At 38.7% G+C, this 27,923-nt stretch overlaps 1 protein-coding gene across 3 annotated transcripts in view; it reads right to left on the bottom strand.

The window, feature by feature from the left end:
- The window catches only part of BBS9 (Bardet-Biedl syndrome 9), a 428,290-nt gene that overhangs the window by 399,367 nt on the left and 1,000 nt on the right, over positions 1–27,923 (bottom strand). Inside the window, exons 2-5 of one of the 3 annotated variants that reach the window (XM_014838754.3) lie at positions 19,873–19,995; positions 12,364–12,514; positions 9,178–9,242; positions 3,743–3,856 (exon numbers count right to left, since the gene is read on the bottom strand). The exons of 1 other annotated variant lie outside the window; for it this stretch is intronic. In XM_014838754.3, the coding sequence (XP_014694240.1) occupies positions 3,743–3,856; positions 9,178–9,242; positions 12,364–12,514; positions 19,873–19,984 (442 nt within the window). In that variant the 5' untranslated portion in view covers positions 19,985–19,995. The remainder of the gene's footprint in view (positions 1–3,742; positions 3,857–9,177; positions 9,243–12,363; positions 12,515–19,872; positions 19,996–27,923) is intronic. One more of the 3 variants, XM_014838755.3, reaches the window with a different exon arrangement.

Below are 27,923 nucleotides of genomic sequence, written 5' to 3'. Positions count from 1 at the left end.
GTAACTTGAATAAGTTACATTTATTTTTAGTAAAAGGCAAAGCACTATTTGGGATCAAAATTCCTCCATTAGTGGTTTCTCACCATACCTCAGTCAAAGGCAGAACTAAATCCCAAAGTTGTAGAGGACTGCCATCTGGTGGTACTTCATTCCGACGTACATATAAAATAAACTCCCTCTGTCATCCCAGCCTTTTTTTTTTGTATTTGTTTTGTATTTGTTCAAAATGGTGCCAGGTTTTCTTTTTGCTGAATTCCTTTCTTGAGGACCACTGACATGATTACTCAACAAAAATTACTCAACTGACATAATTCCATAAGAAGTCATTTTAAATACAGAGGAAGGTAGAAGACAAGGATATTTTTCTTCTTCTTCTCCCCAAAGCCCCCGAGTACATAGCTGTATATTGCAGTAGTAGGTCCCTCTGGTTGTGCTATGTGGGACGCTGCCTCAGCATGGCATGATGAGTGGTGCCATGTCAGTGCCCAGGATGCGAACTGGCGAAACCCTGGGCTGCCGAAGTGGAGTGCACAAACTTAATCACTTGGCAACGGGGCCAGCCCCAAAGACAAGGATTTTTAAATTCAGATCAACTCCAGGGAAGTTTTCAAATTAAAAGATTGACATGCTCACTCCTGGAAAGTTGCACATTAGGCACAGAGCTTTCTTCTGAAATGTACGTATCTTGATGCAACTCTACTTTCTTCTTCCTAAGTTCTGTACTTTTTTTTTTTTTTGAGGAAGATTAGCCCTGAGCTAACTACTGCCAGTCCTCCTCTTTTTGCCGAAGAAGCCTGGCCCTGAGCTAACATCCATGCCCATCTTCCTCCACTTTACATGTGGGATGCCTACCACAGCATGGCTTGCCAAGTGGTGCCGTGTCCACACCCGGGATCCAAACCGGCGAACCCCAGGCCACCGAGAAGCGGAAAGTGCACACTTAACCGCTGCACCACCAGGCCAGCCCCCTAAGTTCTGTACTTTTTATGATTTATTTATATAGTATTTGCTGGGGGGGAGAGCTTCCAGATTGAGAAAAAAATATTTTATAACCTTCTGACTCAATTACTCCACTTTTACAGTCTATCCTAAGGAAACAATCAGAAATGTGGACAAAGATTTATGTTCAAATATGTTCATTTAAGCAAACAAAACTTAATCCTAATAGCTTCATAGTAACCCATTGAACGTATGAATCAAAACTTACTTAGGCGTTCTCTATTACTCATTTAGATCACTTCTAATTTTTCCATATTACAAATAAATACATATATATAAAAGGAAGGAAAGGAAGACAGAAAGAGGGAGGAAATAAATATATGGCAACTTCATATAACTTTGCCATATTTGGATCGTTTCCTAATACACAGTCCCATAAGTCACATGGCATCCAAGAACATTTTCATGGTTCTTAATAGCCAAGCTGCTTTACAAGAGTGTTGTATCGTTTTCCACGGCCACGCGCACAGAGGATGTACAGACTGCACTATCACCTTCCTAGCATCAGGTTTTACCCCACGGCTAAATTTTATATCAGTTTTATTGAGATATAATTTACATGCCACCCCTTTAAAGTACCAACTCAATGGTTTTTAGTGTATTTACAGGGCTGTGCAACCATCACCATAATCTAATTTTAGAACATTTTCATCATCCCAAAAAGAAACCTTGTACCCATTAGCAGTAACCCCATTCCCCCTGCCAACCTCCTAATATGGCTAATTTTTACTAATTTACCACCCCCCTATTTTTTCATGTTTTCTTGTAGATACCACAATGACATTATGTAAGTGCTTCAAACCCATGAAATGGAATAATTAGTTCTGCTACTCTGATATTTCTCTGTGTCAAATTGTGAAATATTCTGCTTAACCACAGAAAAGTCAAACATGTCATAATGGTTTCTTGTTTTGTAAAAAGGTACTTTCTAAATGTAAGGCATAATTTAAGAACTAAGAGAAGGTATCATATAAGTAGATAATTAGTTATTTTCAAAACTAGGAGCAACTGTCATTACTTTGGAATTCCATTATTAAATCCAGCAAAAATGTCACACAAAAGCAAGGAACTTCTTTTTATTTTATTTAAAACTTTATTTTAATTGGATTATCTTAATCTGACAATAAAATTAAAAGTACAGTGCAATCATTATAAGATAACATTTGATATGTGATCTAAAGAATTGTCTTGATGCTACCAAAAAAACAAAAACTTACTTTCATTTAGCCAAAACACTTTTTTCTCATATTATAATTTTTTGGACTCCAGATATATAGAATTTAGCAATTTGCCTTTTGGGGATTTAGTAAGAGAAAGAGAATTGAAAATAATTAATTAAACAAGGGAGAATTAGGTCCCCCAATCATGCCAGACTTTTTTTAAAAGAAGAATGAAAATCAGTTCTAAGAGTTGAGGTTGGGAGAGGACACTTAACTGGTAGAAGTTAGCTTCCCATCAAATTTTAGCTCTTTCTCTCCTTTCTTCATCTAACTCTAGACATCCCCCATATACCCCACAAACCAAACATTCCTATTACTCAAGTTAAGCAATTCTGTAAGGCAGCCAAGTATTTCGTTTCATACCACTTGAACTACACAACACTTTTACTTGTACATCGCCACCCAAAATATTCCTGACTGCCAACTGGTATACTCAAATTCACCTCTATTCCTTACCTTTACCGCTATGTATGAAGAAGCTGAGTTCACATGAATAAAGGACACTTTCAAAATAAAGTCGTTTTTTCATGTCACTAAAGAAAAATCTAACATAGATAGTCTACTTTTTAATGCAATGGTTAAACAATAAACTCATAAAAACATGAGCCCAAAAAGAGCTAAAATATTATAAAATCCTTAGTTACAGGTTCAGCAGGTACACACACACACACACAAAATCACACAGGTAAGCGTCACCCACTGGCTTCTTGTCCTCACTCACCAACAGCTCCTCTATCACGCTGTCACGGTGAAGTGAGAGGAGTCGGGCTGTAAATAAAAACCCTCCCCTGCCAACAGCAACCGTGAACACAAGCAAGCACCAAGCCCTGGAAACTCAGGAAACTCCAGGACTAGGGTGGGCATGCTCCAGGGAGCCCTCATCCTAATTAGAAAAAGATGCTCCCAAGGTGGGAGGAACCCAGCGTCGCTGAGCCAGCACTTGGTAAAGGTAATGCCTTTGTGAAATTTAGAAAAAGACCCTCCCTCTGAGGAGGTTTATTCCCAGGCCAGGGCACGGGCCATGATGAGCAGTCTGAATTTCAATCTCCACTTGCCCTCAGTCCAGGAGCCCTTGTGCAGAAACAACGGCACAACCCTGCGGTGGTCCCGGAGGTGGGTGAGGTAGAGGGGGGACGGCAGCTTCCCCCTGCCAATAGCAAACAGAGCAGGGGTCCCCTATCAAGGAGGAGATCAACCCCTCCTTCCACTGAGAGGCAGGCACACAGTTTCACCACAAAAAAGCTCAATTTCAGTCAGTTCACGTATAAAAGACAAAATTTGAAGAAAAGGCAGTTTTAGAAATGTCTCTGTAGACCATATAAAAGTGCCAGTTATTTGAAAATCAAACACCTTTAATGTGTAAAGTTTTCTTTTTTTATTATTTTGCTCAAGTATTTTAATATAAAGGTTCCAATAAAATATGTTTAACTCTCTCTGAGATTCACACCACGCAATCCTCCATTTTTATACGGCCAAATATTCTGGTACTTGTAATAGCATACTCATGATTAAATGCAAATTACCTTTTACACCGCCAAATGATCCATAAGTCATATTGCAGGCTATTCTCTGAAGATTATGTTCATACATCAATTTGATCTGATACTGGTTCCCATGTTCCACATTACCCAAGGTTCCTAAGGAGAAAAAAGTGAAAGGATTGCTTTGTGTTTGTTTACATTAAAAAATATTAATTTCTTCTCATCCTCTACACCAATTCTAAGTAATTCAATCTCAGCAAAATTCAAAATGACAAAGCACTAAAACATTACGTATTATGAACAATTAGCATAGTGATGACACAGAATGCCAGCACAGTTAAAAGAATTTAAGTCTCACCTACATCATACCATTAGATGAAATACTACCTTGGGTGACATTTTATTATCTATTTCCATTATGTCTGAGTAAAAGTGTAATTATTTAATTAACAACAAAACCTTCCAATTTCAGCTCTGAAATAAATGAGGTTAAGTTCCTTGCACTTATAAACAATAACAGAGCAAAGACATGACTCAAAGTGTCTAAGAAAAAATTCCCTGCACTTTCAAGCAATTCAATTTTCTGTCCCAACTCTCAAAATACTCAAGCCTCTAATACATTTATTCTAATTTAGTGGAGAAATCTTCTGAAGCTTCTCTCAGCAAGCAAAGAGGACAATATGTTTTATTTGAAGTCTGCCAAGAAGAATCTCCTTCAAAACAAAGAAAAATACCATCTCTGCAGTTAATAGATCATATGTGCTGCAATCACTTTCTAGTTCTTTCCAAATAAGAAAAGATTCTTTATCCATATTTACTCTCTGGTTGTTAGGCTTTCTAGAGTTCTTAAAGTTGGAGCTATATCCCAGTGACCAGGCAAGAACATTATGGTTAAAAGACGTGTTGGAAAGAAAAAGGATTCAGAACACAAATTTTTCCATAAAGAAGCATCTTCGCCATTCATTCAAAAATGCAAAAGTTAAAGAAAAACTTAAAATATCATAAAGTAGGGGTCGGCCTGGTGGCACAGCAGTTAAGTGCGCACGTTCCACTTCAAGGCCCAGGGTTCACAGGTTCGGATCCCGGGTGCAGACATGGCACCGCTCAGCAAGCCATGCTGTGGCAGGCATCCCACATATAAAGTAGAGGAAGATGGCATGGATGTTAGCTCAGGGCCAGTTTTCCTCAGCAAAAAAGAGGAGGCTTGGCAGCAGATGTTAGCTCAGGGCTAATCTTCCTCAAAAAAAAAATCATAAAGCAAATGAAACAGTCCCCAATCTGGATAGTACTACATCATTAAAACAATCTAAATATATATGTGCGTATGTATGTGCACATACATTATACATCAGAATTTACTTGTTTTTTTGTCCAGAAAGATTTACCAACATACATTGAGGTTGTAAGAACAGAAATATTTTCTATTTCCATTTTATAATTGAGGCACCTTAAGTTCAAAAAAATTTTAACAAATTTCCCCCAGGGGAAACTCAGCCGCGTGGCCGAGTGGTTAAGTTTGCACGCTCCTCTTCAGCGGCCCAGGGTTTCACTGGTTTGGATCCTGGGCGCAGACATGACACCACTCATCAGGCCACGCTGAGGCAGCCTCCCACATGCCGTAACTAGAAGGACCCACAACTGAAAGTATAAACTATGTAGCGGGGAGCTTTGGGAAGAAAAAGGAAAAATAAAATCTTCAAAAAAAAAAAAGAAATTTCCCCCAAATCACTCAGCTGGTAAAGGAGACAGTACTCAAACTAGGTCTTTGGAGCCAGCACTACATATCCCAGTGCCTTGTTCCCCATCATTTAACAACTTTCAGGGAACTTGGTAAGCCAATGACAAGTTCCCAGAATAAAGCAGCAGCGAAAACGTCATTTCCACCTCCGCCTTTCTCAGCCTCTCCTTCTCTTCCTCATTTGGAAGGTGAAGGGTTGAAAGAAAAAAACTAACAGGGCAGGATTTCTTGGAGGAGAATTCCATCTACTCAGATCTATGCCCCTGAAAATGATAACAACAGACTTCACATACCAAAAGAATAAAAAACAAAGAGAAACACTCAAATTTACCAGCTAACCCTGATAGGAGATAAGGCTTTCTGGGATCTAAGTAGCACTAAAATCAGTAAGGTCCAGGGAAACAGATAGGTAATCACAACAACACGAGGAGGGGAGGGAACCAAACTCCAACTAAATAACTCACAGCATTAATCTAAGGAGAGTTCTAGCCTCCAACAAACCAGAAAAAGAAATTACAAGAAACATTTGTTTGTCCCCACAGAAATTACAAATGTCATTCAGCACCTAAAACCAGATCAACCTCTCCAAGAAAGGAATGCACTTATACATGCCTGCTAGCTGGAAGGTCAGGAGACACAGGGGTTGGCAGTCAATATTTAAACAAATTTGGCATAAAATGTCACCGGGACTTATGTTCTGAACAAGCTCCCAACACATTGATAAATTTTAAAATTTCAAGTGATAGCACTTTAAAACTTAACAGTGCAACTATGAAGAACAAAAGACAATTTATCTTCCTTAGATGCTACCTTGGAATAAAAGTAGTATCTGAAAATCTAAAATTTCTGACCATTTTTTTTCTAGAGAAGCATAAACGACACAAGATTAAAATTATTTATATAGGTTTTGCTCTTACATATACAGACTGAATGTAGTAAGTATAAATCTATAGTCTACATATAGCTAAAATTAATATAAAGTTTCATCAATGAGAAAGTAAATGGATATTAGAACATTTATGCTATTGGCCTTATTTAAACAAGATCTGATTTAAACAAAAAAAAGTCTCTGGAAAATCAAAAGTCACTTTGACAATAGTTTTTGGTGCAATTTTGGATAACTGCTGAGAAATCTAATGATATTAAATGAAATAGCCATTACAGAGTAAGTTAAAAGGTTCATTGTGTTCAATAACCAAATTAGATTATATAAGCCTGTCAAAAGTAAAGACCACATTTTTTCGCCCTCTCATGGCAAACAGTAACTTTTATAAATATGTCAAATGCTTAGTAAACGCTTGTTGAGAAGCATACAATTTTTGGAAAAGAATATTTAAGAGAACATAATCAGCATGGCTTAAGCTCACACATCTGTAACCATTTACTCAGAAACTGAAGCCCATCAGAAAGGAATGTGACACGCCGTATGACACTTTACCAGAATATGATAAGATGGGCTAACTCCAGGTCAGCAAGACCCTGCGGTTAATTTATACGAAGCATGCATTTGATGACATATCACCCACCAAAAAGAAGTCAGCACAGAAGCCTCTGACTATTTAGAGTTGTTTGGTGTATCCAGGAGGTTTCCTCTAGTTTGCCTCAAACCTTTTTTAGGAGCACACAACATATAAAAGAAAGCAAAAAATATTCAGGGAGGGGATAGTAAGGATGTCAAGTTCAGCTAAAGCTTTCATCTGCCGACACCAGTGGTTTTACTTAAACTAGAAATGTTTATGCTTCCCCTGTTACAGTAAAAGCTAGGTAAAAGTTCAGTGTGTAACCTCAAGAAACAGACTCAAGAGAACAAAAACATTAACTTCTCTGCTTCTCAATTTAAGCCAAGCCAGGAAAAATACACAAATTGTCAGCCTACAAATATCATAAGAGGCTGAAGAAATGAGAGACAGAGAAGGGAAGTGAGGTGGGGCATAAGGGAATGTAGTTTGGACAACTCCTGATCCCCAGAGAATACAAACCTTATAAATGCGTACAAAGAATAAAAGAGTGATAAAATCACCACTCTCAGGGCAAATAACTTTCATTTTGAAGACTAATTTGAAGGAAGATACCAATGTCCCATAAATGAGTTGTGAGCAAACATGCCAGCTTCTTCAGTCAGCTTTTTTGACAAACACACATTTTATCCCACCTATGCCCTACGCCCCAGTGGAACTCTAAAGGGTTCTGTCTTTCTGGGCCATTGTTCAAATGGGACCAGGGAAGGCCAAAAGCCTAACCTCATTTCTATTTCTAGGATGCTCCCCTCTCCTGCTCCTAGAGTCCCCAGGGAGCCTCCAGAAGAGATTGACTCTCCAAGAAGTATTTAGGGATAACTGTGGGTAAGCTCTCCTCCTCCATGGCCTATGTAACTCATTAATACAATATCACTCACAGCTAACAGGCTTATAATGGAAAACAGAGGTACACTAGATTCATGCAATAACGTAGCCTATATCATACCGTCTTCATTTACTCCGGAAGACTAATTATTTGCCCTATCACTGGGAGAAGCAACATGTTTTACCATGAAACCAATGAGTGTTTAACAATGACAGTGAGAGGTACTATATCAGGCCTCTGATGTAAACAAGAGTGGAAAAGAAAATGACAGTGGTAACAGAGAAGGAAAAGAAAGAAGGAAGAAAATAATACATGGTAGAGAGGAATAAAGAGCTACTACCAATTGCCTCAGCACTACCCAGAAATCAGTTCACTCATTCATTCAACAAGTATGCCTACGATACACCATATGCCAGGTTACCAAACCTGCCTTTGAAATTTAACAGATCTTCACCCCAAAAAGAGACTGGCTAAGAAATATCCAGCTCAGTGACAGTAGATATGAATCATTACTCAGATGGAAAGCAAAATACAAAGAAAGCCCAAATCAAGAGAATCAGTAACAGAAATCCAAATCACAAAAGCTAATTTTAGGATTAGCTATAGTTTGTAAACTTAGCTAAGTTTACAGCAAACTCCAAAGGAGAGTATCTTTTGTATAAGAGAATAGACCTATAGATACTTAGCTTTATTGTATCCATAAAAAATTTCCCCAATATTAACTCTCTCAACTTTAACTAAAATTTATCTTACAACTGAAACAAAGTTTTTTAAAGTTACCTTTTATATTTAATAAAGACCAAAACGCTGAAACCAAACCGCAATTAACTACCATACTTGTACCCACAGCACTGTGTCAGAGAATGTGTCAGAGAAACCTGATTAAGCCTCAAACAAGTGCCTTGAAGTCTGGCTGAGTGAAGACAACCAAAACTCAAGAAATTGGACCTTTAAAAAGAAAACATTTGAGGTTCACCAAAGAAAATGTACTTTAAACCACTATGACTCAGCATCTAATGAATTTTGTTGTTGCTATTGAACATTTCTTAAGACTCAAGTCTTAAGAGTCTAAGTACCCAGAATTGGCTTCTATTAGTCGTAGGCAATCCTGGACACAATTACCAGGAGGAAAGAGATTATAAGGAACCCCCTACTAGAAATGTAAGCATGCACATTTCTGTATGCAGTATGGAAATAGCAGACCAAGAAAATGTAACAGCCTAACTACCTAAAAGAATAAATGAACAATGGGAAAATGCTAACCAAGATAAGAAAACCTTCAACCAAATGTTTTGTGTTCTCTACCAAGTTAACATTGGTGAATATCTATTCTTATATAATATTAAGAAGGCTAGTTTTTAACACAAATTCTACATTAGAAAAAAGTGTCTCTTACCTGAGACAGAGTAGACACAAAGTTTCCTAGAATGTAACACAGCCAAATGAAGCATTTCAGTACCTCTGAAAAATGGGGAAAGTTTTAAAAGTTTAGATATTAGTTTCAGATGTACCCAAAACATTGTAAAATAATTTTAAAAAAAGTAAGACCACAGCCTACCATGAGTAAACTAAACAGTTCACCAAATAACATTCTGAGCTGAAAAATAAGCCTAACAACAGTCAGTTTGACAGTCCCAGAGGCTCAAGGACTCTGCCTCAAGGAGCTGCCTTCAAATTGAAGCTAAGGGAGCATCCAGAAAGAGTCATGTTGCAGGCCCCTTCATGAGTGCTCTTCCACAATAAAGAGAGCCAAGTGCTGGTCCTGATACCGACCCTGGTATCAGTTTCCCCACATTAAACCCAGCATATATGGGGTTAAAACCAAAACACTCATTCCCTGCTTACTCTCTGGCTTCCTGCCTCCAGAATCCGCTATCCTCCATGGAGACAGACACCGTCAAGGACAAGCACCTGGACCATCTCCTCCCCACAAAGAGATACGAGCTGCTGGGACAGCTGCTGAGCAGCAAGGTCACGAGCTCCCTCCTCTCTGCAAGTGTCTCAAGGCCAAAGACAGGCTGGTGGGAAAGCTCCGACCAGCAAGGCCATATGCTCCCCCTCCCCTACCTAAAGCCCCACATAAAAACCCTTCCTTTTAGCTTTTCGGGGAGTTTGGGATTTGAGCGTTAGCTGCCCTCTCTCCTTGCTCAGCACTGTGCAAAAATAAAGTTCCTACTTTCTTCCACTACACCCGGTGTCAGAGATTGGCTTGCTGCGCAACGAGTGAGAGAACTCACTTCAGGTTCAGTAACAGTCCTGGCTCTCTAGCTAATTAACCTGTGACCTTGGGCAAGTCACTTCATCTCTCTGAGCCTGTTCCCCCTTCTGGAAAATAAGAGGTTTTCAATTAAATAAAATAAAACACGTGAAAGTACCTTGTAAAGTACAAAGCACTACAGAACACTAATAGTTATTAGTAAACGGCATATATCACTTCCAGCTCTGAGATTTTACTAAAGGTAGTGAAAATATTTTCAGTTTGGACTAAATCTCAAATAGAAGTAACTGCCACTGTCAGCACCACACGTCCAGCCCCTATCAAGTGGTTTCCAGAGACATGGCACAGTCTAGAAATGAGAAATTCAAAGTCTTCAAAGGTCAAGCCAGTGGGCAAAAACGAATAAAGCATGCAAATGGCTATGATCAACTGGAGACTGGGGCCAGACTAAAGGAGGCAACTACTAGTCAGTTCTGGGCTTGTGGCCAGCTCTCCACATTTTTTCAAGAAAAGCCAGAAAGCAGAGATTTTACGTGCAATCTCCTGGTTCTTAAATGCTGGCAACTCTTTACATTTAAAATACATCTGCAAGCAGGCCTCTAGTGTACAACCTCTGATACAGACTCTGTTCTAAACTACAAGGACTATAATTGAAATCTGAAGACCTGGATTGGGGTCCTGACTCTGCACCTTGATATCTGTGTGATCATTTAATCTTTTGGAGTGTTAGTCACTCATTTATAAAATAAGAATTATATTAGATAATACCTCCCAAACATTGATACAATGAAAATATAAATATTTATTCTAACACCAAAACAATGCATATATACACAACTATCACATAATCAATATTGCCTTTAAAATTTTTTTCTATGTGCCCTGAACACTCAAAATGATTTTTCCATCATCCACAGGAAAAGAGCATGATGTCATGGAAAGATAGTAAAGTACAAAGTCAGGCAGACCTGGCTCTGAATTCATCCTGGCTGTGTGACCTAAAGCTCTGAATTCTAGCTAGCTGCCTTATCTCTAAATGAGAACACTTCTTATAGATAAGATTAATGAGATGGTACTAGTTAATTGATACAGTACAGTATCCACTCATTAGTGTTAACCTCCTCCCATGCAAAAAGTGATTACACAGATGAGAGCTACACTTAAGACTACTGTACAGAATGATTGTGACAGCATTTCACTTTATAAAAAAAATTAAAAGGTAAAAATGCTTTTTAGAGGCAAGAATCCTGTTGTTTCCTTACTTTATAAATCCATCATGTCTAATATGTGCTAGGTACACAATGGGCACCTAATCAACATCAGCGCTAGATGGAGTAGATATTTACCAACTACCTCAGTCACAAAATTTCCCCGATCCAGCCAGTCACAGCGCTACAAGTCACATCTCACACCCTGGCCTCTAACATCCATGAAGCAGCTTCCCATCAAAAGGAAATACATCACTAGAAGAGAGTTAATGCTCAAGAGTGGTTGTTCAGGTTTTTCAATAGGAGTCAGGACCCTGAATAAATGGAACCTGGGGCCAATAAATTCTGATGAGCTAATGAAGTCAGCCAAAATCCAGAGCTCAGGGCACGCCCAGACTTCAGAATGCAAAAGGGGGCTCAAAAAGAAGAGCTAGGGGAAAACAAGACCACCTCTGCCTACATAACTTATCACAATGGATACTTTTATAAATGATTAAGAAAGACAGATTTAACTCCAAGAAAATTCATGTACGAAAATAAGACAAAATCAGCACTATCATCAGTAAATAAAAAGCAGACATATTACACAAGATGCAAACTAATAAATGGTCTTCTAAAATAAATTAGGTTTAAAAGCAAAGCACTTTGAAACAAAGTTCTTGTAAGGGGAAGACTTACTGTATGGGTTGAGCTGGCTCCTTTTAAGAAACTAAAGACCTCTCTACCCCAAATAAGTAAGTAGTTTTAAAGCCTCAAAGTTATGCACCTAATAGCATAACTGCTACTTTGTTTAATAATTTAAACAGACATTTATATAACCTGGACAATTAGCGCTTTAAATAAGTGAATACTTTCTATTTCTTTATTTGGTTATTTTCAAAAGCTTCTCTCTTTTCCTTTAAGCTTATGATACGTCAGGCATCTTAGGTCTATTACTATTTAAAAAAAAAAAGTCCTAAATTATTCTATCTTAAATGTACAAGTTTCCATGTAAAAAAATGTTCAGTACATGAAGAACATCTAGGTGACAATATCCAGAAAGTATATTTAATTCCCAATAGTCTTTTTTTCTTTGAAGAATCCACAAAAGTGACACAGTAACAGACTGACATACACCAAGTAAAATAAAATACCAGAATTAGTAGGCTGTACTTACGAAACAAACTTGCCTACTTCCACTTGCAGTATTGGATCGCGGAGATGCACTTCTAGAAGCAAATCTTCAGCTTGAGTTCCCTCTCCTGTTTTTACAGGATGGGGGTTAAAGATTCTTAGGTATCCCATAAAGCTACCTACAATTATTTTATCTGTAGAGAGATTTTTTTAAAAAGATACAGGAAGAAACAAACATTAGCAACAAAATTTCTTTGGAAATAAACTTTCTAATGTCTAAAAGAGAAAACTAAAAATTTTAAAAATCCAGTCTTACTTCATATACAGAGGCCAATCTGCCAACAGAAGATGTAATTAAGGTGAACTTATTTTAATAACATACAGCTTTTCACAAATAGCTTTATGCCACCAATTTTCAAATGTACTTACATACTACAATTTTTCCTAAGCCTTGATTTGGTATCAGTAGTCATAATGTAACTCAGTCAAAGCAAGCCCTTTTACCAGAGGACTAGTATAAAGTTGTAAAGTCATTTCATCAAAGAGTGCCAACTCTACAGCTGGCTGCGGACGTCGAAAACCTGTATTACAAAGGATTCTGAGGCCTCACTAGATAGAGTGCTCTGACTAACAATGTCTAATCTTGGGTACAAGAGGGGGAAGTGGTAGGATAGGTATTGTGGGTTGAAATGTGTCCCCCTCAAAGATATGTTGAAGTCCTAACCCCCACCATCTGTGACTTTATTTGGAAATAGGGTCTTCGCAGATGTAATCAAGTTAAGATGGGGGTCACACTCAGGTGTGTGATAGGACTCGATCAGTATCCTTATAAGAAGAGAAAGTGGAGACAGGGGAGAGACAGACAAGGAGAAGATGACCACGCGATGATGAACTGGCATGATACATCTACAAGCCAAAGCAAGCCTGGGACTACCAGAAGGTGGAAGAGGCAAAGAAGGATCCTAGAGGCTTCAGAGGGAGCATGGCCCTGTCAACACCTTAATTTTGGACTTCTAGCCTCCAGAACTGTGAAAGAACAAATTTGTTGATTTAAGGCTCCCAATTTGTGGTGCTTTGTTATGGCAGCCCTAGGAAACTAATACTTTGGGGGTCATTTTTGAAATCCCTGAATTAGTATAGTACATTGACTTTTTTCCATCTACTTAAAAGTGAGAGTTCTACATATTTATTGAGACCTTATTATGTGCCAGGCAATGGGCTAAGTAGCTTATCTGTACTAACTCATTAAATCCTCATAATAACTCCATAAGAGAGGCTTATCCTGGGAATTTCAATCCTGAATAGACACACATGTCATCAGGAATCTGGGGGTAGGTGATCTGATAGCAGCCCCCTGGAGGTCTATAAGGTCTCTGGAGCCATGCTGGTTCCTGTCCCCGACTAAGGCTTGGCCAATTCAACTCTTCCTAAATTTGGGAGAGCTATGTCACTCTTATTCCAATCTCTCTTTTATTTACATTTATCACAGCTGTTTCCTGTACCTAGTAGCAAAAAAAAAAATTAATTGATATAGAAATTGGCACCAGAGAATAAACTGTGGGCATCAATTCCTACAGGGATATTTAGAAATTGGTTCTTGAGCTGAGCTGAAGCACAAAGTAGTACAACTCCTGTTCACATTCTAAGTGGGGTTAAGGAGCATTGTACACAGTGACAGAATGTTCAATCAAGTTAACATCCTCAGGCATCCGGGACCCTGTGCCCATTGCAGATGACACTCTGGTGGGCTGGACAGCTGCTGCCACAGGCCAACTAAACAGGAAGGAGGAATGCCAAGTCATATGTAAGATGGCTTTTTCTAAGGGCAATGAATAATTTAAAATAAGAGAATGATAGATTTAAACCTCAAAATTTTCATCTCAGGGTAAAGAATAAAATTCTGGGTGTTCGGACTCTGCAGAGAGAATTACCTCTTATAGCAGCAAGGCTTAACCACTAAGAATCTAATTCAGGGATTCATTCTATTGGTTTTAAATTACTGTAACGAATGAGTTCACAGTCTCTCTCCGTTTCTTGCATAAAAGTAAAGACATTGATCAGAAACAGTGGGATTATACTGTTAGAATGGGGTTACTGGCAAAGTCTAGAAGGCTTGGAGAAGAACTTAAGCCTTCAAACTTCTAAAACACTCCCCACTGAGCTTCCTGTGTATCCTGTCACGCCCTAATCCTCATTTTCACTCACTAAATAACCAAGATTCAACTGCAACATAGCTCTATCCTCAGGGATAAAAGGAAGCCAGGAGGGCCAAGTCCACATGGTGACAATTTAACCCCTAGAATCAAAATGTGTATGCATTATTATTAAAATAGACAGTAAGACCATTATAGTAACCAGATCTCAACTAAAAGTCTAACTTTCACAGATTTCAAGCTATGATTAATTAATATGGGATTCCCAGGAACAAAATGAACAAGCAACTCATTAAGGCCCTTTTTGTTCCCAGTGACTCACTTATTTTCTTATTACTGAGCAGTACGCAATTGTAAGAATGTCCCATAATGTGTTTATCACATTAAGGAATTTTTGGAAGTCTATAACCAAAAATATTCCAGGTCTATGAAAAAGACAACTAACTCAAGCTACCATATTAGACAGCTACGGCATCTCACCCATTCCCACACTTAAGTCAATTTACAGACTCAGAGCCACTTGAATAAAGACAAGCCTGTGTACAGACATTGCTGTAACACCACACACGCCTCATATGAATTTTCCTCAGATCCTTCCCTGCAGGACTGGTAGTCATTTACACAGGTATACTGAGGAAAGGGAAATACCCAAACTTTGTGAGGATACTAAATATTGGCTCTGAGTTACTACTAATTCTGGAAGCCCTGAAAGATACTGTTGCTGCCAGTTATGGAGACTGGGTGATAAATGCATTTTTTAACTTAATTCACCCAGCGGGAAAGCAAAGCCAACTTATGATTTCTCACCCAGTTTCTGAGAGTTTAAAGGAAATGTAGGGGCTGGTCCTGTGGCCAAGTGGTTAAGCTCATGCATTCCGCTTCGGCGGCCCAGGGTTTCGCCGGTTCAGATCCTGGGTGCGGACACAGCACCGCTCATCAAGCCATGCAGAGGCAGCGTCCCACAGAGCACAACCAGAAGGACCTACAACTAGAATACACAACTATGTATGGGGGGGTCTGGGGAGAAGAAGAAGGAAAAAAAAAAAGATTGGCAACAGATGTTAGCTCAGGTGCCAATCTTTAAAAGATAAAAAAAATTTAAAAGGAAACGTATTTCTGTAGAAAATGGTAGAATATCAATTTGGTTCTCTAACATATACAGTGAGGGATATTTCATTGGGAGGGCTGTCTGGAAATCAATGGAACTCTATCTCCCCACCAGGGAGAAAATCAAAATCAATACCACCTAGGCCTGATCTGAGGTGGTTTCCAAAATTCAAGGCCAAAAGACTTAAAAATGCATATGTGATGATTCCTATCACATCCCTGTCTAATAACCAAATTTTCCAATATTGCAGTCTAGTGAGTCTTACAGAGTTAGAGCTGATCAGTATAACCTAAAGGGTAACTCCAAATTCTTCTGTTATTCCACATCTTGTCTTTCCTTGGAGCCAACTGATAGAACCCATCTGCTTGAATAGAGTTCTAGATCTAGTAACACATTTTTCTCCTTTCCAAAACAGAGACAACAGAAATGGTTTGTTTTCACCTGACAGGGACAGGAGTATACCCTTACAGGTACTGCCACGATGCAATCTGCAGGACTACCTCATCATCTCTTAAGGGCCGAATGGGACTGAGAGAAGTATGAGTGAAACCCAGGGATCTCTATGGGCGCTTCCCTGTACTGTCTGGATCAGTAGTAAATGAAACTACTACAATCTTCTTCAAGCAAGCATCAGTGTTCTAGATCCCTCAGGAAAGAAGCCCTAGACTATTCTCTGGTCCCTTCACCTCCAACGAAGACCAAGAACCCTAAGCAGACAGAAGGCTAGCGAAAATAGAGAAAAAAAAAGCTTAGTAGCATAGTTACACAGCCTGGTGACGAGCTGCAAAAAAGCGGAAGGTAGCCCCCAACATGACTTCTTTACATTACTATACAATTTTTCCTACTCCTTCAACTGAATTTCTAAAATTTTTCCCTCTCTTCTTCTTTTCCTCAACTATTATATACAGCTTGTGAACGCAGACTGTATGTACCACTTAGTCTAGAGGCAGCAGAATATTGGATCGTGACCATGACTGAATGACAAGAAAGGGATATCACCCAGAGATCCTGGACTCGAAGGGCCAGGGCTCCCTGAAAGTGCCTCTGAAGCAGTAGGTGCACATGCTTATCTCCCACTGCAGACAGGTAAGACCACGTGCATGTGCAGTTGTACTAGGGGTGGTTGCCCATGTTTGGTATAAATGCTGAGTAGCTAAAAGATAAACGTAGCTATATCTCAGTTGGTCTCAGGTGTTTTCTACTTCAATTCTTGTAATAAGCTCTCCCTCTAGCCACAGGTTGGCATGTAATCTAAGCAGGACCATTCAGATTCTCTCTCTCACCCCGACTCCCACTCTTTCTCAGAGTCTGAATCTTGAATTGAGAAGAGCTGGAAAGCAGGTACCACTTTAAATGCATGGTGTCTAATTTCAACTGGGATCTCAAGATTAGCGAGGAATCCTTCTTCTATATATCCAGTTGGCTTTGCCTAAAACAATTTCAAGACGCCTAATCCCATCCTTTCACTCTCTGATCACCTCAAAGAAAGCAGGGGTAAACTGACATTACTGTCTCATCTTCCCAACCCGACCTGTAAACTTCTCTTCATCTATATCCATTCTTACCTTCTTGCCTTCTGTTACAGTGAAAAAAATTTCTCATTCCTGTTTAACGTTAACCCTTCCATCTGGGCACCTGATCTCATCTCTGTCTTCTCTGTATCCCTGCTCTATCAATTATATCCTCTACGCTACATATTGAATTTTTCCTACTTCTCTTTACCCTTCATTGTCCCCAGTCATCTTCCTCCCTTCTTCCCTTCACAGATAAATTTCCTTGAAGGGCCATAAACACTAAGTCTTCCCCACCACCCACTCCTTCACACACTGCAAATCTAGATTTTCTTACCATTGTACCCACTCATCCACCCTCACCAAGGACACTAATGAACCACTTGCTGCTAAATGGCATGGAAACTTCTCAGTCTTCATGTCACTAAACATTGCCTCCCAGGTACCAGCCCAACTGGTTCTCCTGCCTCTCTGGCTGCCCTTCTCAGAAGCTGTTACTGACTACCCTTCCCAAATCTCCCTCGTTAATGCTCAAATTCTCCAGCTTATGGTCCTAAGATTCTTTCCCTCTTATTCCAGCTTCTCTGCCTGTGTATTTTCATCCATTCTCAGGGCTTCAAACACAACCAGCATGCTGCTGACTCCCAAATGTCTACCTCTATTCTGCCTACTAGTCATTTCGATCTCAAACAGAGCATGTCAGAGCAAACTGCTCTCATTAACCTTCCAGTCCATAAGATCAACACTAAAAATTTTTAAACTTTAGTGTACCACCATTCAACTTTGGAGCTTGTCAAAAATGCAGATACCTAAGCCCTCCTCAAATCCCCCGCCCCTAAAGAACATGATCTTATAGGATCTTGTATATCTGGGATAGAAAATCTTCATATAGCATAATCACCCCAGGATATTATGATGCACATGGTCCAGGCTTTGAGAAATGATAATCAGTGTTTTTTTCTATGCGGGACATGCACATAGAATGATTTTTGTGTAGTATGCTTGGGAAAACAGGGGAAGCTGCTCACAGCTGGCCACAAATTAGGGGGAACAACATCTCCACATATTGATAACCCACTCGTGGCACCCCAGTGAGGAGCTCTAATAGAAAGGATGAGTGAACAGCATGTTATTCAGACAATCAGTAAGTATAGTTTCCAAACAAGTTGAGCTTTAGGTAGTTTAGGCAGAAGTGGGTTTGAAATTATTCTCTCTAGCAGGTATTTTTGTGGTATGACTCTTCTATATTGCCAAATAATAGGGGAATCATAAGTTTTAACACACAGTTGGGCAGGAAGCAGTGTTGATAATCTTCGAGGAACCTCTCAGGACACCCTCTGAATAGAAGGCTCTCCCATCTCCTATTAGTGGGGGGCAGGACCCAGAGTTTCTATAGAAACAATTTAGTGGGTGCTCAGTACAGTTTAGTGCCTCCCACTCTTCTTTGCCAATATAATTTTCTCCTTTCACCTTGTCCCCCAGATTCTACTGTTTGCATTATAAGCAAGAGAAACAGAATAAAGAAAAATGTAAGGAGACAATATTTATATATACTGAACAGCAGAATGATTATAAGAAGTTTTCTTTTTAAGAGGCCAGTGACTATCTGGATTACCAAAAAAAAAAAAGCTCAAGACTAAAAATCCTAACCACATACAAATTTCAAATAGAAATGATATAGAACTAAAATGTGGGGCCGGTCCGGTGGCGCAGTGGTTAAGTTCACACGTTCCACTTCTCGGCGGCCGAGGGTTCACCGGTTAGGATCCCGGGTGCAGACACGGCACTGCTTGGCAGAAGCCATGCTGTGGTAGGGATCCCATGTATAAAGCAGAGGAAGATGGGCTTGGATGTTAGCTCAGGGCCAGTCTTCCTCAGCAAAAAGAGGAGGATTGGCAGTAGTTAGCTCAGGGCTAATCTTCCTCAAAAAAAAAAAACTAAAATGTTTTAAAGACCACTTAAAAAATAAGAAGATGCAAAGAGAAGCAAATAATATAAGAATAAGATAGAATGTTGTTTCTAGTATCATACTATGAAAATGAAAGCAATGATTTAATAGTTGTTTGCTACCAACAAATAGAGGTAGCATAATTTCTCCATTCTGGTATAAATGGCTTTCAGATTCAATTTTAAAAGAATACAAGTTTTCTTGCAAATAATTTCTAAAAAAGAAAATTGGGGGGGCCAGCCCTGTGGCCAAGTGGTTAAGTTCACTCACTCCACTTTGGCGGCCAGGGTTCACCGGTTCAGATCCTAATCACCGAGCTACGCACGACTCATCAAGCCATGCTGTGGCAGCATCCCACATGAGGAACTAGAAGGACTTACATCTAGGATATACAACTATGTACAGAGGCTTTGGGGAGAAAAAAAAAACAGGAAGATTGGCAACAGATGTTAGCTCAGGGCCAATCTCTCCTGACCAAAAAAATAAATAAATAAGAAAATTTTTCAAAATTCAAAATATTTTACTAGGTCTACCCTAAGAAACCTAATTTTGCAACAAATAAATTAAATGATGCCTTATAATATTTTTCTAAGTTCCAGCAAATAATATAACAGGATCAACACAAACCAGAAAAACACAAACAACAAAACAGAAGCAAGAACCACATTTATCAGCCTGCTACATTAATATTACTTATAAGGAAAACTATGTTCAAAATTAGGGCATAATTATGAAAGTTCGCTTAAGTTCTGTAAAGTACATATTAGAAAAGTCATTTTTATTTCATCTCTGCAAAGCTTTGCTCCAAGATACAAGGTCATAAGTTGCTTACCTTGTCCATTTCCAGTATTGTCAACATCAGCCAAACACAAACAGCCTTGATCAAATTCTTCTTTTTCTCCCAGAACAGTAGACCACCAATCACGGGCTTTAAATAAAGACATTTTCGTTCACTCTAAAAAGAAAGCATTTATTTATAATAAAAATCCACTTCACACCATGAATAATGAATTAATTATCTCTTAAGGCAGAGCAAATTAAATTTGGACAACTTTGAGAAAAATATTTCTATATTCAACTTTAATTTTTTGTATTTGATAGACATATGTGAAACCACAAATCCAAATGGGTGGAAACATTAACCAGACATTTTGCAATGCCATTGGAAAGTGAGGTTGAGAAATGATGCAGCTATTTTGGGCCAATTCTCTCTTCTGGGACACTTAGTAGACAACTGTACGAAGAAACAAAAAAACATATTCTTTGGAGAGTCAAGATTCAAATTCTAGCAGCGCTAGTTAGCACATAATTCCTTACCAAAATACCTAATTTCCCTTCAGTTTGGTCATTAGAAAGGCTGCAGCATCTTCTGTCACAATGAGTTGCTGAGAAGAGCAAATGAGATCAAATGCATCAAATGACTAACACCAGAACTGGTACATTACAGATACTTGAAAAGCATTTATTCCCTTTCTCCACTCTAAATGTACAAAGGCAAAATGGAAGAGGGAAATTCATACCAAAAAAGAATCAGGAAAAACAAGTGGTAGGTCCATTTATACCAACTGTGTGTCTTTGGGCAACCCACACAACTTTGTGCTTTGATTCCTTATCTAGAATGAGGATACACCAACCATACCCACCACTGAGTTACTGATATGGTGGATGTGAAAGCCCAATGGACCTTTTGAATTACAACATAGACATCACACACCCTGGGATTCCATGAGAGTTCATTTAGCTATCATAAATGGTGCTTTCCTTCATGATACACCAATTTAAATGACAGGAAATGCAGTCAATTCTCCTTATTCAAAGAAGTTACATTCTATAAGGTTACAGCAAACACTGAATTAGCAAATACTGAACCATTGCTCCTGGGGGAATATAGGATTAGGTTCCTGCGAGCCTCTAGTTACAACACTTTCATCAACGAACCAGTATATGGCTTTGTTTGTGGTCTGTTTCAGTTTAAAGATATTTTATTTAATATATTGTTGATTCATTAACAATGAACCCAACAACCAAGAACACTATAACTCATATTTGAACTAAGCTTATCTAATACAAGAATTTTCTCCATAAGGTACACCTCAGCCTTCTTGTATTTAGGAACAAGGACAGCACTCCAGCATTACATTTGGGGACCATTTTAAAGAGCAAAATCAAAAAAAGAAAAAAAAAAACCCAAACCACAGAGATGTGGAAAACATCCATGAAAAGGATACTTGTTCATAACATGAGAGCTAAAACATGAAGACATAGGGTCGCTGTGTTTGACATCAGCTGGGAAGTTCGTGTCAAGTGACTCAAATTTGTTGCCACTCAGCACATGACTGTGAATGACCCTGAAAGCACCATGAGTATTGATTTTTGGGATTACCAATAAATTTTATCAAGTGGGCAAACTCACAAATACGGGATCTGCAAATAATGAAGATCAACTATACTTTTTAAAATGTAGATCAATCTGCTTCTTAAAGTAGCCCTTCCACATAGGCTAATCATAGAAACCAAGGCCATTTGTTTTCATCAAGTTGGGCAAGAAATTAACTGAGAATATTGAGGTGGCGAAAAGCACAGACTCTAGAGGCAGTCAATGCGAGTATGAATCCCTGCTCCACCACATGCTAACCGTGAAACCAGGGACAACCAGAGGTTACTAAAAGTTACTGAACCTCTCTATACTTCAGCTTCCTCATGTATAAAATAAGGATAAGAACGATGTTGTGAGGATTAAATAAGAACACAGTAGAGGTAACCTAGAAAACCGGAGAAAATATTTGCAAATCATATATCTGATAAAGGGTTAATATACAGGACACATAAAGAACTCATACAGGGGCCGGCCCTGTGGCCGAGTGGTTAAGTTCGTGCACTCCACTTTGGCAGCCCAGGGTTTCATGGGTTCGGATCCGGGGCACGGACATGGCACCGTTCATCAAGCCACACTGAGGCAGCGTCCCACATGCCACAACTAGAAGGACCCACAACTAAAAATATACAACTATGTACAAGGGGGTTTGGTGAAGAAAAAGGAAAAATAAAAAAAATAAAATAAAAAGAATAAGAAAAATAAAAGTTTAAAGAGAAAAAAGAACTCATACAATTCAATCAAAAACATTTTTTTAATGGGCAAAGGACTTGAATAGACATTTCACCAAAGAACATATACAAATGGCCAAGAAGCATATGAAATGATGTTCAACATCACTGATCATTAGGGAAATGCAAATCTAAACCACAATGAGATATCACCTCACACCCATTAGGATGGCTACTACCAAAAACCAGAGAAAATAACAAGTGTTGGCAAGGATGTGGAGAAACTGGAATCCTTGTACACTGTTGGTGGGAATGTAAGATGGTGCAGCCACTATGGAAACACTATGGTGGTTCCTCAAAAATTAAAAAGAGAAATTACCATACGATCCAGCAATTCCACTTTTAGGTATATCCAAAAGAACTGAAAGCAAGTTTTCAAATAGATATTTGTACACCCATGTTCATAGCAGCAGTATTCACAACAGCCAAAAGGGAGAAGCAACCCAAGTGTCCATTGTTGGATGAGTGGATAAACAAAATGCAGTATATGCACACAATAGAATATTATCAGCCTTTGAAAGGAAGGAAACTCTGACACATGCTACAACATGGATGAACCTTGAGGACATTATGCCACGTGAAATAAGCCAGTCACAAAAAGGCAAATACTGCATGATTCCACTTACATAAAATACCTAGAGTAATCAATTCACAGACAAAGTGTAGAATGGTGGCTGCCAAGGTTGAGGGAAGCAGCAAATGGGGAGTTTTTGCTTAATAGGTATAGAGTTTCAGTTTCGCAAGATGAAATGTTTTGGAGATTGGTTGCATAAAAATGTAAACATTCTTGGGGGCTGGCCCCGTGGCCGAGTGGTTAGGTTCACGCGCTCCACTTTGGCGGCCCAGAGTTTCACAGGTTCGGATCCTGGGTGCAGACATGACATCGCTCGTCAGGCCATGCTGAGGCGGTGTCCCACATGCCACAACTAGAAGGATCCACAACTAAAATATACAACTATGTACTGGGGGGATTTGGGGAGAAAAAGCAGAAAAAAAAGATCGACAACAGTTGTTAGCTCAGGTGCCAATCTTTAAAAAAAAAAAATTAACTCAAAATAGATCAAAGACCTAATTGTAAGCTAATGTATTTGTTGTTGTTAGTGCCTTTGAGCCTACAGACCCTGTGTACAGAAGAGTAGAACCCTACTCGGTCTTTTTTGCACCATCTCTCACCTTCCGGTGCTATATCAAGACAATGCTCCACTGCTTATTCATAGGGTTTTCATGGCCAATTTTCTCAGAAGTGGGTGACCAGGTCCTTCTTCCTAGTCTGTCTTAATCTGGAAGCTCCACTGAAACCTGTCCACCATGGGTGACCTGCTAGTATTTGAAATACCAGTGATATAGCTTTCAGCATCACAGTAACACGCAGTTGCAGCCAATTGACAGGCGGTGTGGTTCCCTGATCAGGAAATGAACCTGGGCTGGGGCCATGAGGGCACCAACTCTTAACCATCAGGCCACCAGGACTGGCAAGCTAATGTACAGCTAAAACTATAAAGCTTTTATAAGAAATTCTTAGAAGAATTCTTAGGAGAAAACTTAAGAGTAAACCTTCACGACCTCAGATTTGGCAATGGATTATTAAATTTGACACCAAAAGCATGAGTAACAAAAGAAAAAAATAGATAAAGTGGACTTCATCAAAATGTAAAACTTTTATGCTTCAAAGGACACTAATGAGAAAGTGAAAAGACTCAGTAAATGGGAGGAAATATTAGCAAATCATATCTCTGATAAGGGACTTGATTCTGTGATATACAAAGAACTCTTATGATTCAATAATAAAAAGATAATTTAAAAATGAGCAAAGGATCTGAATACATACTTCTCCAAGTAAGATATACAAATGGCCAATAAGCACATGAAAACATGCTCAGCATCATTAGTCACCAGGGAAATGCAAATCAAACCCACAATGAAGTACCACCACTTACCCACTAGGGTTGCTATAATCCAAAAGATGGACAATAACAAGTGTTAGCAAGGCTGTGGAGAACCTCATCCTCGGGTGGAACCCTCATGCATTGCTGGTAGGAATACAAACTGGTGCAGCAACTTTGGAAAACTACAATGAGATACCACTTTGCACCCACTATGATGGCTAGAATCAAAAAGTCAGATAGAGAGGCCTGCCTGGTGGTATAGTAGTTAAGTTCGGCACATTCCACTTCAGCAGCCCAGAGTTCCCAGGTTCAGATCCCAGGCCCAGACCTACACCACTCATCAAGCCATGCTGTGGCGGTGACCCACATATAAAGGACAGGAAGATTGGTACAGATGGTAGCTCAGGGCAAATCTTTCTCAGCAAAAAAAAATCAGATAGAAACAAGTTTTGGCAAAGATGCAGAGAAATCAGAACTCTCATACACTGCCAATAGGAATGTAAAATAGTGCAACCACTTTGGAAAATGATGTGGGAGTTCCTCAAACACTCAAACATAGAGTGATCATATGATCCAGCAATTCCACTCCAAGGTATCTAGCCAAGAGAAATGAAACCATATGTCCACATAAAAACTTACACATGAATTTTTATAGTAGCATTATTCATGATATCCAAAAGGTGGAAATGACCCAAATGTCTATCAACTGATGGATATATAAATGCAACATGGCATATTCACAAAATGGAATATTATTCAGCAATCAAAAGTAATGAAGTGCTGATATATGCTACAACATGGATGAACCTTGAAAACACTATGCTCAGAGAAAGGAGCCAGTCACAAAGGACCCCATATTTTATGATTCCACTTATATAAAATGTACAGAATAGGCAAATCCATAGAGATAGAGAGAAAATTAGTGGTTGCTTAAGTCTGGTGGGGAAGAAAGGACAGGAGAGTTATAGATAAAGCGTAATGAAAATATCCTAAAATTGACTGTGGTGCAACTGAATGGTTGCATATGACTGAAGATACAAAAAATAACTGAATCATATACATTAAATGGGTAAATTGTATGTGAATTATATTTCAATAAAGCTGTTATTTTTTTACGAATAAATGGTGATGGATACATGGGACATTGTTTATTCCTTATGCTTTTGTTTATGTTTAAAATTTCTCAAAATAAAAATTAATACAATAAAGTTTCACTTTTTTTTAAGTAGGACACTCCTATATTTTGGCCACATTTAACACTCTATCAGAAGAAGAGTAAGTTAGCAAATTAAATTCAGAAGGTTAGCAAAATAAATTCTACCCTTTCTCCTGGAAGGACACGTCATCCCATGGAAAGAAAGAAAAATTAACCATAAATTAAGAGTTAAATAAAATGCTAATTCATTTTCCGAGTTCAGAAATGTATGGGCCTTGCCTTTAAGACATAAAGAAGCAGTTGGTGGGGATTCAATTATTGGCAAGTTAGGAAGAAGGAAGGTAAGGAACAATAGTAATAGGGCATTTTTCCGTTATGAAACCTGGCTTTTCTGTTAGAAAAACAAAAAGTACTCCAAATAACAAAAAATTAAATATGTATTAGTTGATAGTTTATTTGGTTTAGTTAACTGTCTTGAATTAAAACAAGAATTTGCATTTTATCCACTCTTCGTTCAACGTTGATTTCCAGCTCCTCACTGATTCTCTGTTCTTAAGTAAATGAAAAGCAAAAACCAAAAATCAGTTTTTCAATGACTATCATCTCCCTTCACTAGAAATGAAAATAATAGCTAACCTTTACTAATCATTTACTAAGTCCCAGGTAGTGTTCTAAGCGCTTTGCAAGTATTCTATTTTAATCTTCACAACAGAACTACAAAGTAAGTCCTAGGTACTATTATTCTGGAACCCCTGAATACAGAGAGGTTAAGAAGCCTGCCCAAGTGGTCACAACTAGCAAGTGGTGGAAGTAGCACCAAAACCAGGCTGTCTACTCTAGAACGCTAAACAAGTACAGCCACCCCACAAAGGCTAAAAAGCTACCATTCTGTTAAGATTAATTCTAATCATTGCAAGTTCAAACTGCAGGAAAGTACTTCATACATTCATGTAAATTTTTAAAGGATTAGAAAACAATAATGTGAAGGTTTTCACAGGTGCATACCTATAAATAGCCACAAAAGACTGATTTCTTATGCCTTATTAGAATAATAAAAAGGAGATAATCTCTTTATCCCCCAGGCCCCAGAAATTCTCTTCTGCACTTAGCACTTGACACTTTCTTTTTTGTTTTTAATACTTACTTACATACATGCTATCTTCCCCACTAAGTTTACTCAGATTTAGTTTGATTTGAGATGTCGATGTTTTCACACCTCATTGGCCTAGTCCTACAATTTGGAAGGATGACTAGAAGAAGGGCTGAGGCAATGATAACCCCAGAATCCTGTGGAAGGAACATGTGGGTTAGAAGGGAGATTCTGGAATTAAGAGGCTAGGACCCTGAGGTTGTTCATACTTGGAGCTGAGCTTTCTCCAGGTCATGCTAGTGCTGCCTCAAATTTTGTAAGGTAGGAATCAGGTCTTCCAGTCCAAGAAAGATAACAAACGCATGTAGAGTTAGAAGAATGTTGCTTTTGAAGACAATATTATAAGGGCTCAGTGTTGGAATTTTCAATAAAAGACACAAAAGCAAAAGAGCACAGGAGAGGGAGTCAGACAGACCTGGGTTGCCTTTCTGACCCCACACTCCAGCAATGGGACCTTAGACAAGTCCCTCACACTCTAGTCTCCAATTGTTCTGGGCGGTAGGAGGATAAAATGGCCTAAAGTATGCAACTGCTTAGCCCAGAGCCCAACCCATAGGAAGCATTCAATAAATGTCAGATAAATGTCAGTTGTAATCCAGGAGTATTAAGAATAGTAGTGGTGGTGGTGGGCGTGGTGGTGGTGGAGTGCGTTCTGAGCAAGACAACGTTACAAATGCCAACCTCACCCTCTGAACTAAAGGCTTAAATGGAACAATCAAAAGACTGATAGTAATCTTTCACTGAAATGTTGTTAATCAGCAGGAATGTTTTATAATAACTTCATGTGTTTCAATAATTTTTGAGAAATATTTGAAAGTCTTTATTCTGAGGGATGAAACTTGCTACATACATCAAAGCGTGTAAACCTTGAAAAATTACTATATACTATAGATATTAAATTTTTCCCTTCAATGAATGTTTCCATCAAGAAGTTGTATCATAAACCTAAGTGTGTAGTCATAATTTAAGGACAACAACGACACATAATGACACAAAATGAAAAATTCCTTTAACTCTAATAAATAACTTGTAAACTATTTACAACATTTTTTAAGTTTCTTTTTTAAAATTCTTCTAAATAATGGTTCAGCCTATTTACCCAAAAAAAAAACCCTAAGCAATTATTATCTTTACATATTTCTAACAAGTTAGAAAATCTCTCCCTTTCTGAATGCAAGCAGACTTTAGTTAGGACTCATAGTTCCCCCGGTCCCCGCCCCCAACATATTCAAGTTGTGTATGTGTGTGCTATGGTGTCTTTTTAAAAATAAAAGTGAGATGGCCAAAAAACTATGAAATTCTCCAGGAAATTGGAGTCAAATGCAGGACTTGATTGGGGAAGGGAGATGCTGATAAAATCAGCTCAGTTCATCTAAACTGCTGTGGTCGGCAATACAAAGAGAGAAGCAGCAATAATCCTATTGCAAGAAGGAATTAGAGGGTATTAGTACATGCATCCTACTTCAGTCATAGGCTGAGAACTGCTTTGACCATTTGCTCACAAGACCGATTGAAGTGTCACAGGAGGAGGATGCTCCTGCACCACGTGACATTCCTAAATGGAATCTTCAAAAATTCTATCACCC

This window comes from Equus asinus, chromosome 1 (assembly GCF_041296235.1).
Source record: "Equus asinus isolate D_3611 breed Donkey chromosome 1, EquAss-T2T_v2, whole genome shotgun sequence".
Classification (NCBI taxonomy): domain Eukaryota; kingdom Metazoa; phylum Chordata; class Mammalia; order Perissodactyla; family Equidae; genus Equus; species Equus asinus.
Note: the sequence above shows the minus strand (reverse complement) of the source record. Positions and strands in the feature narration are given on the sequence as shown.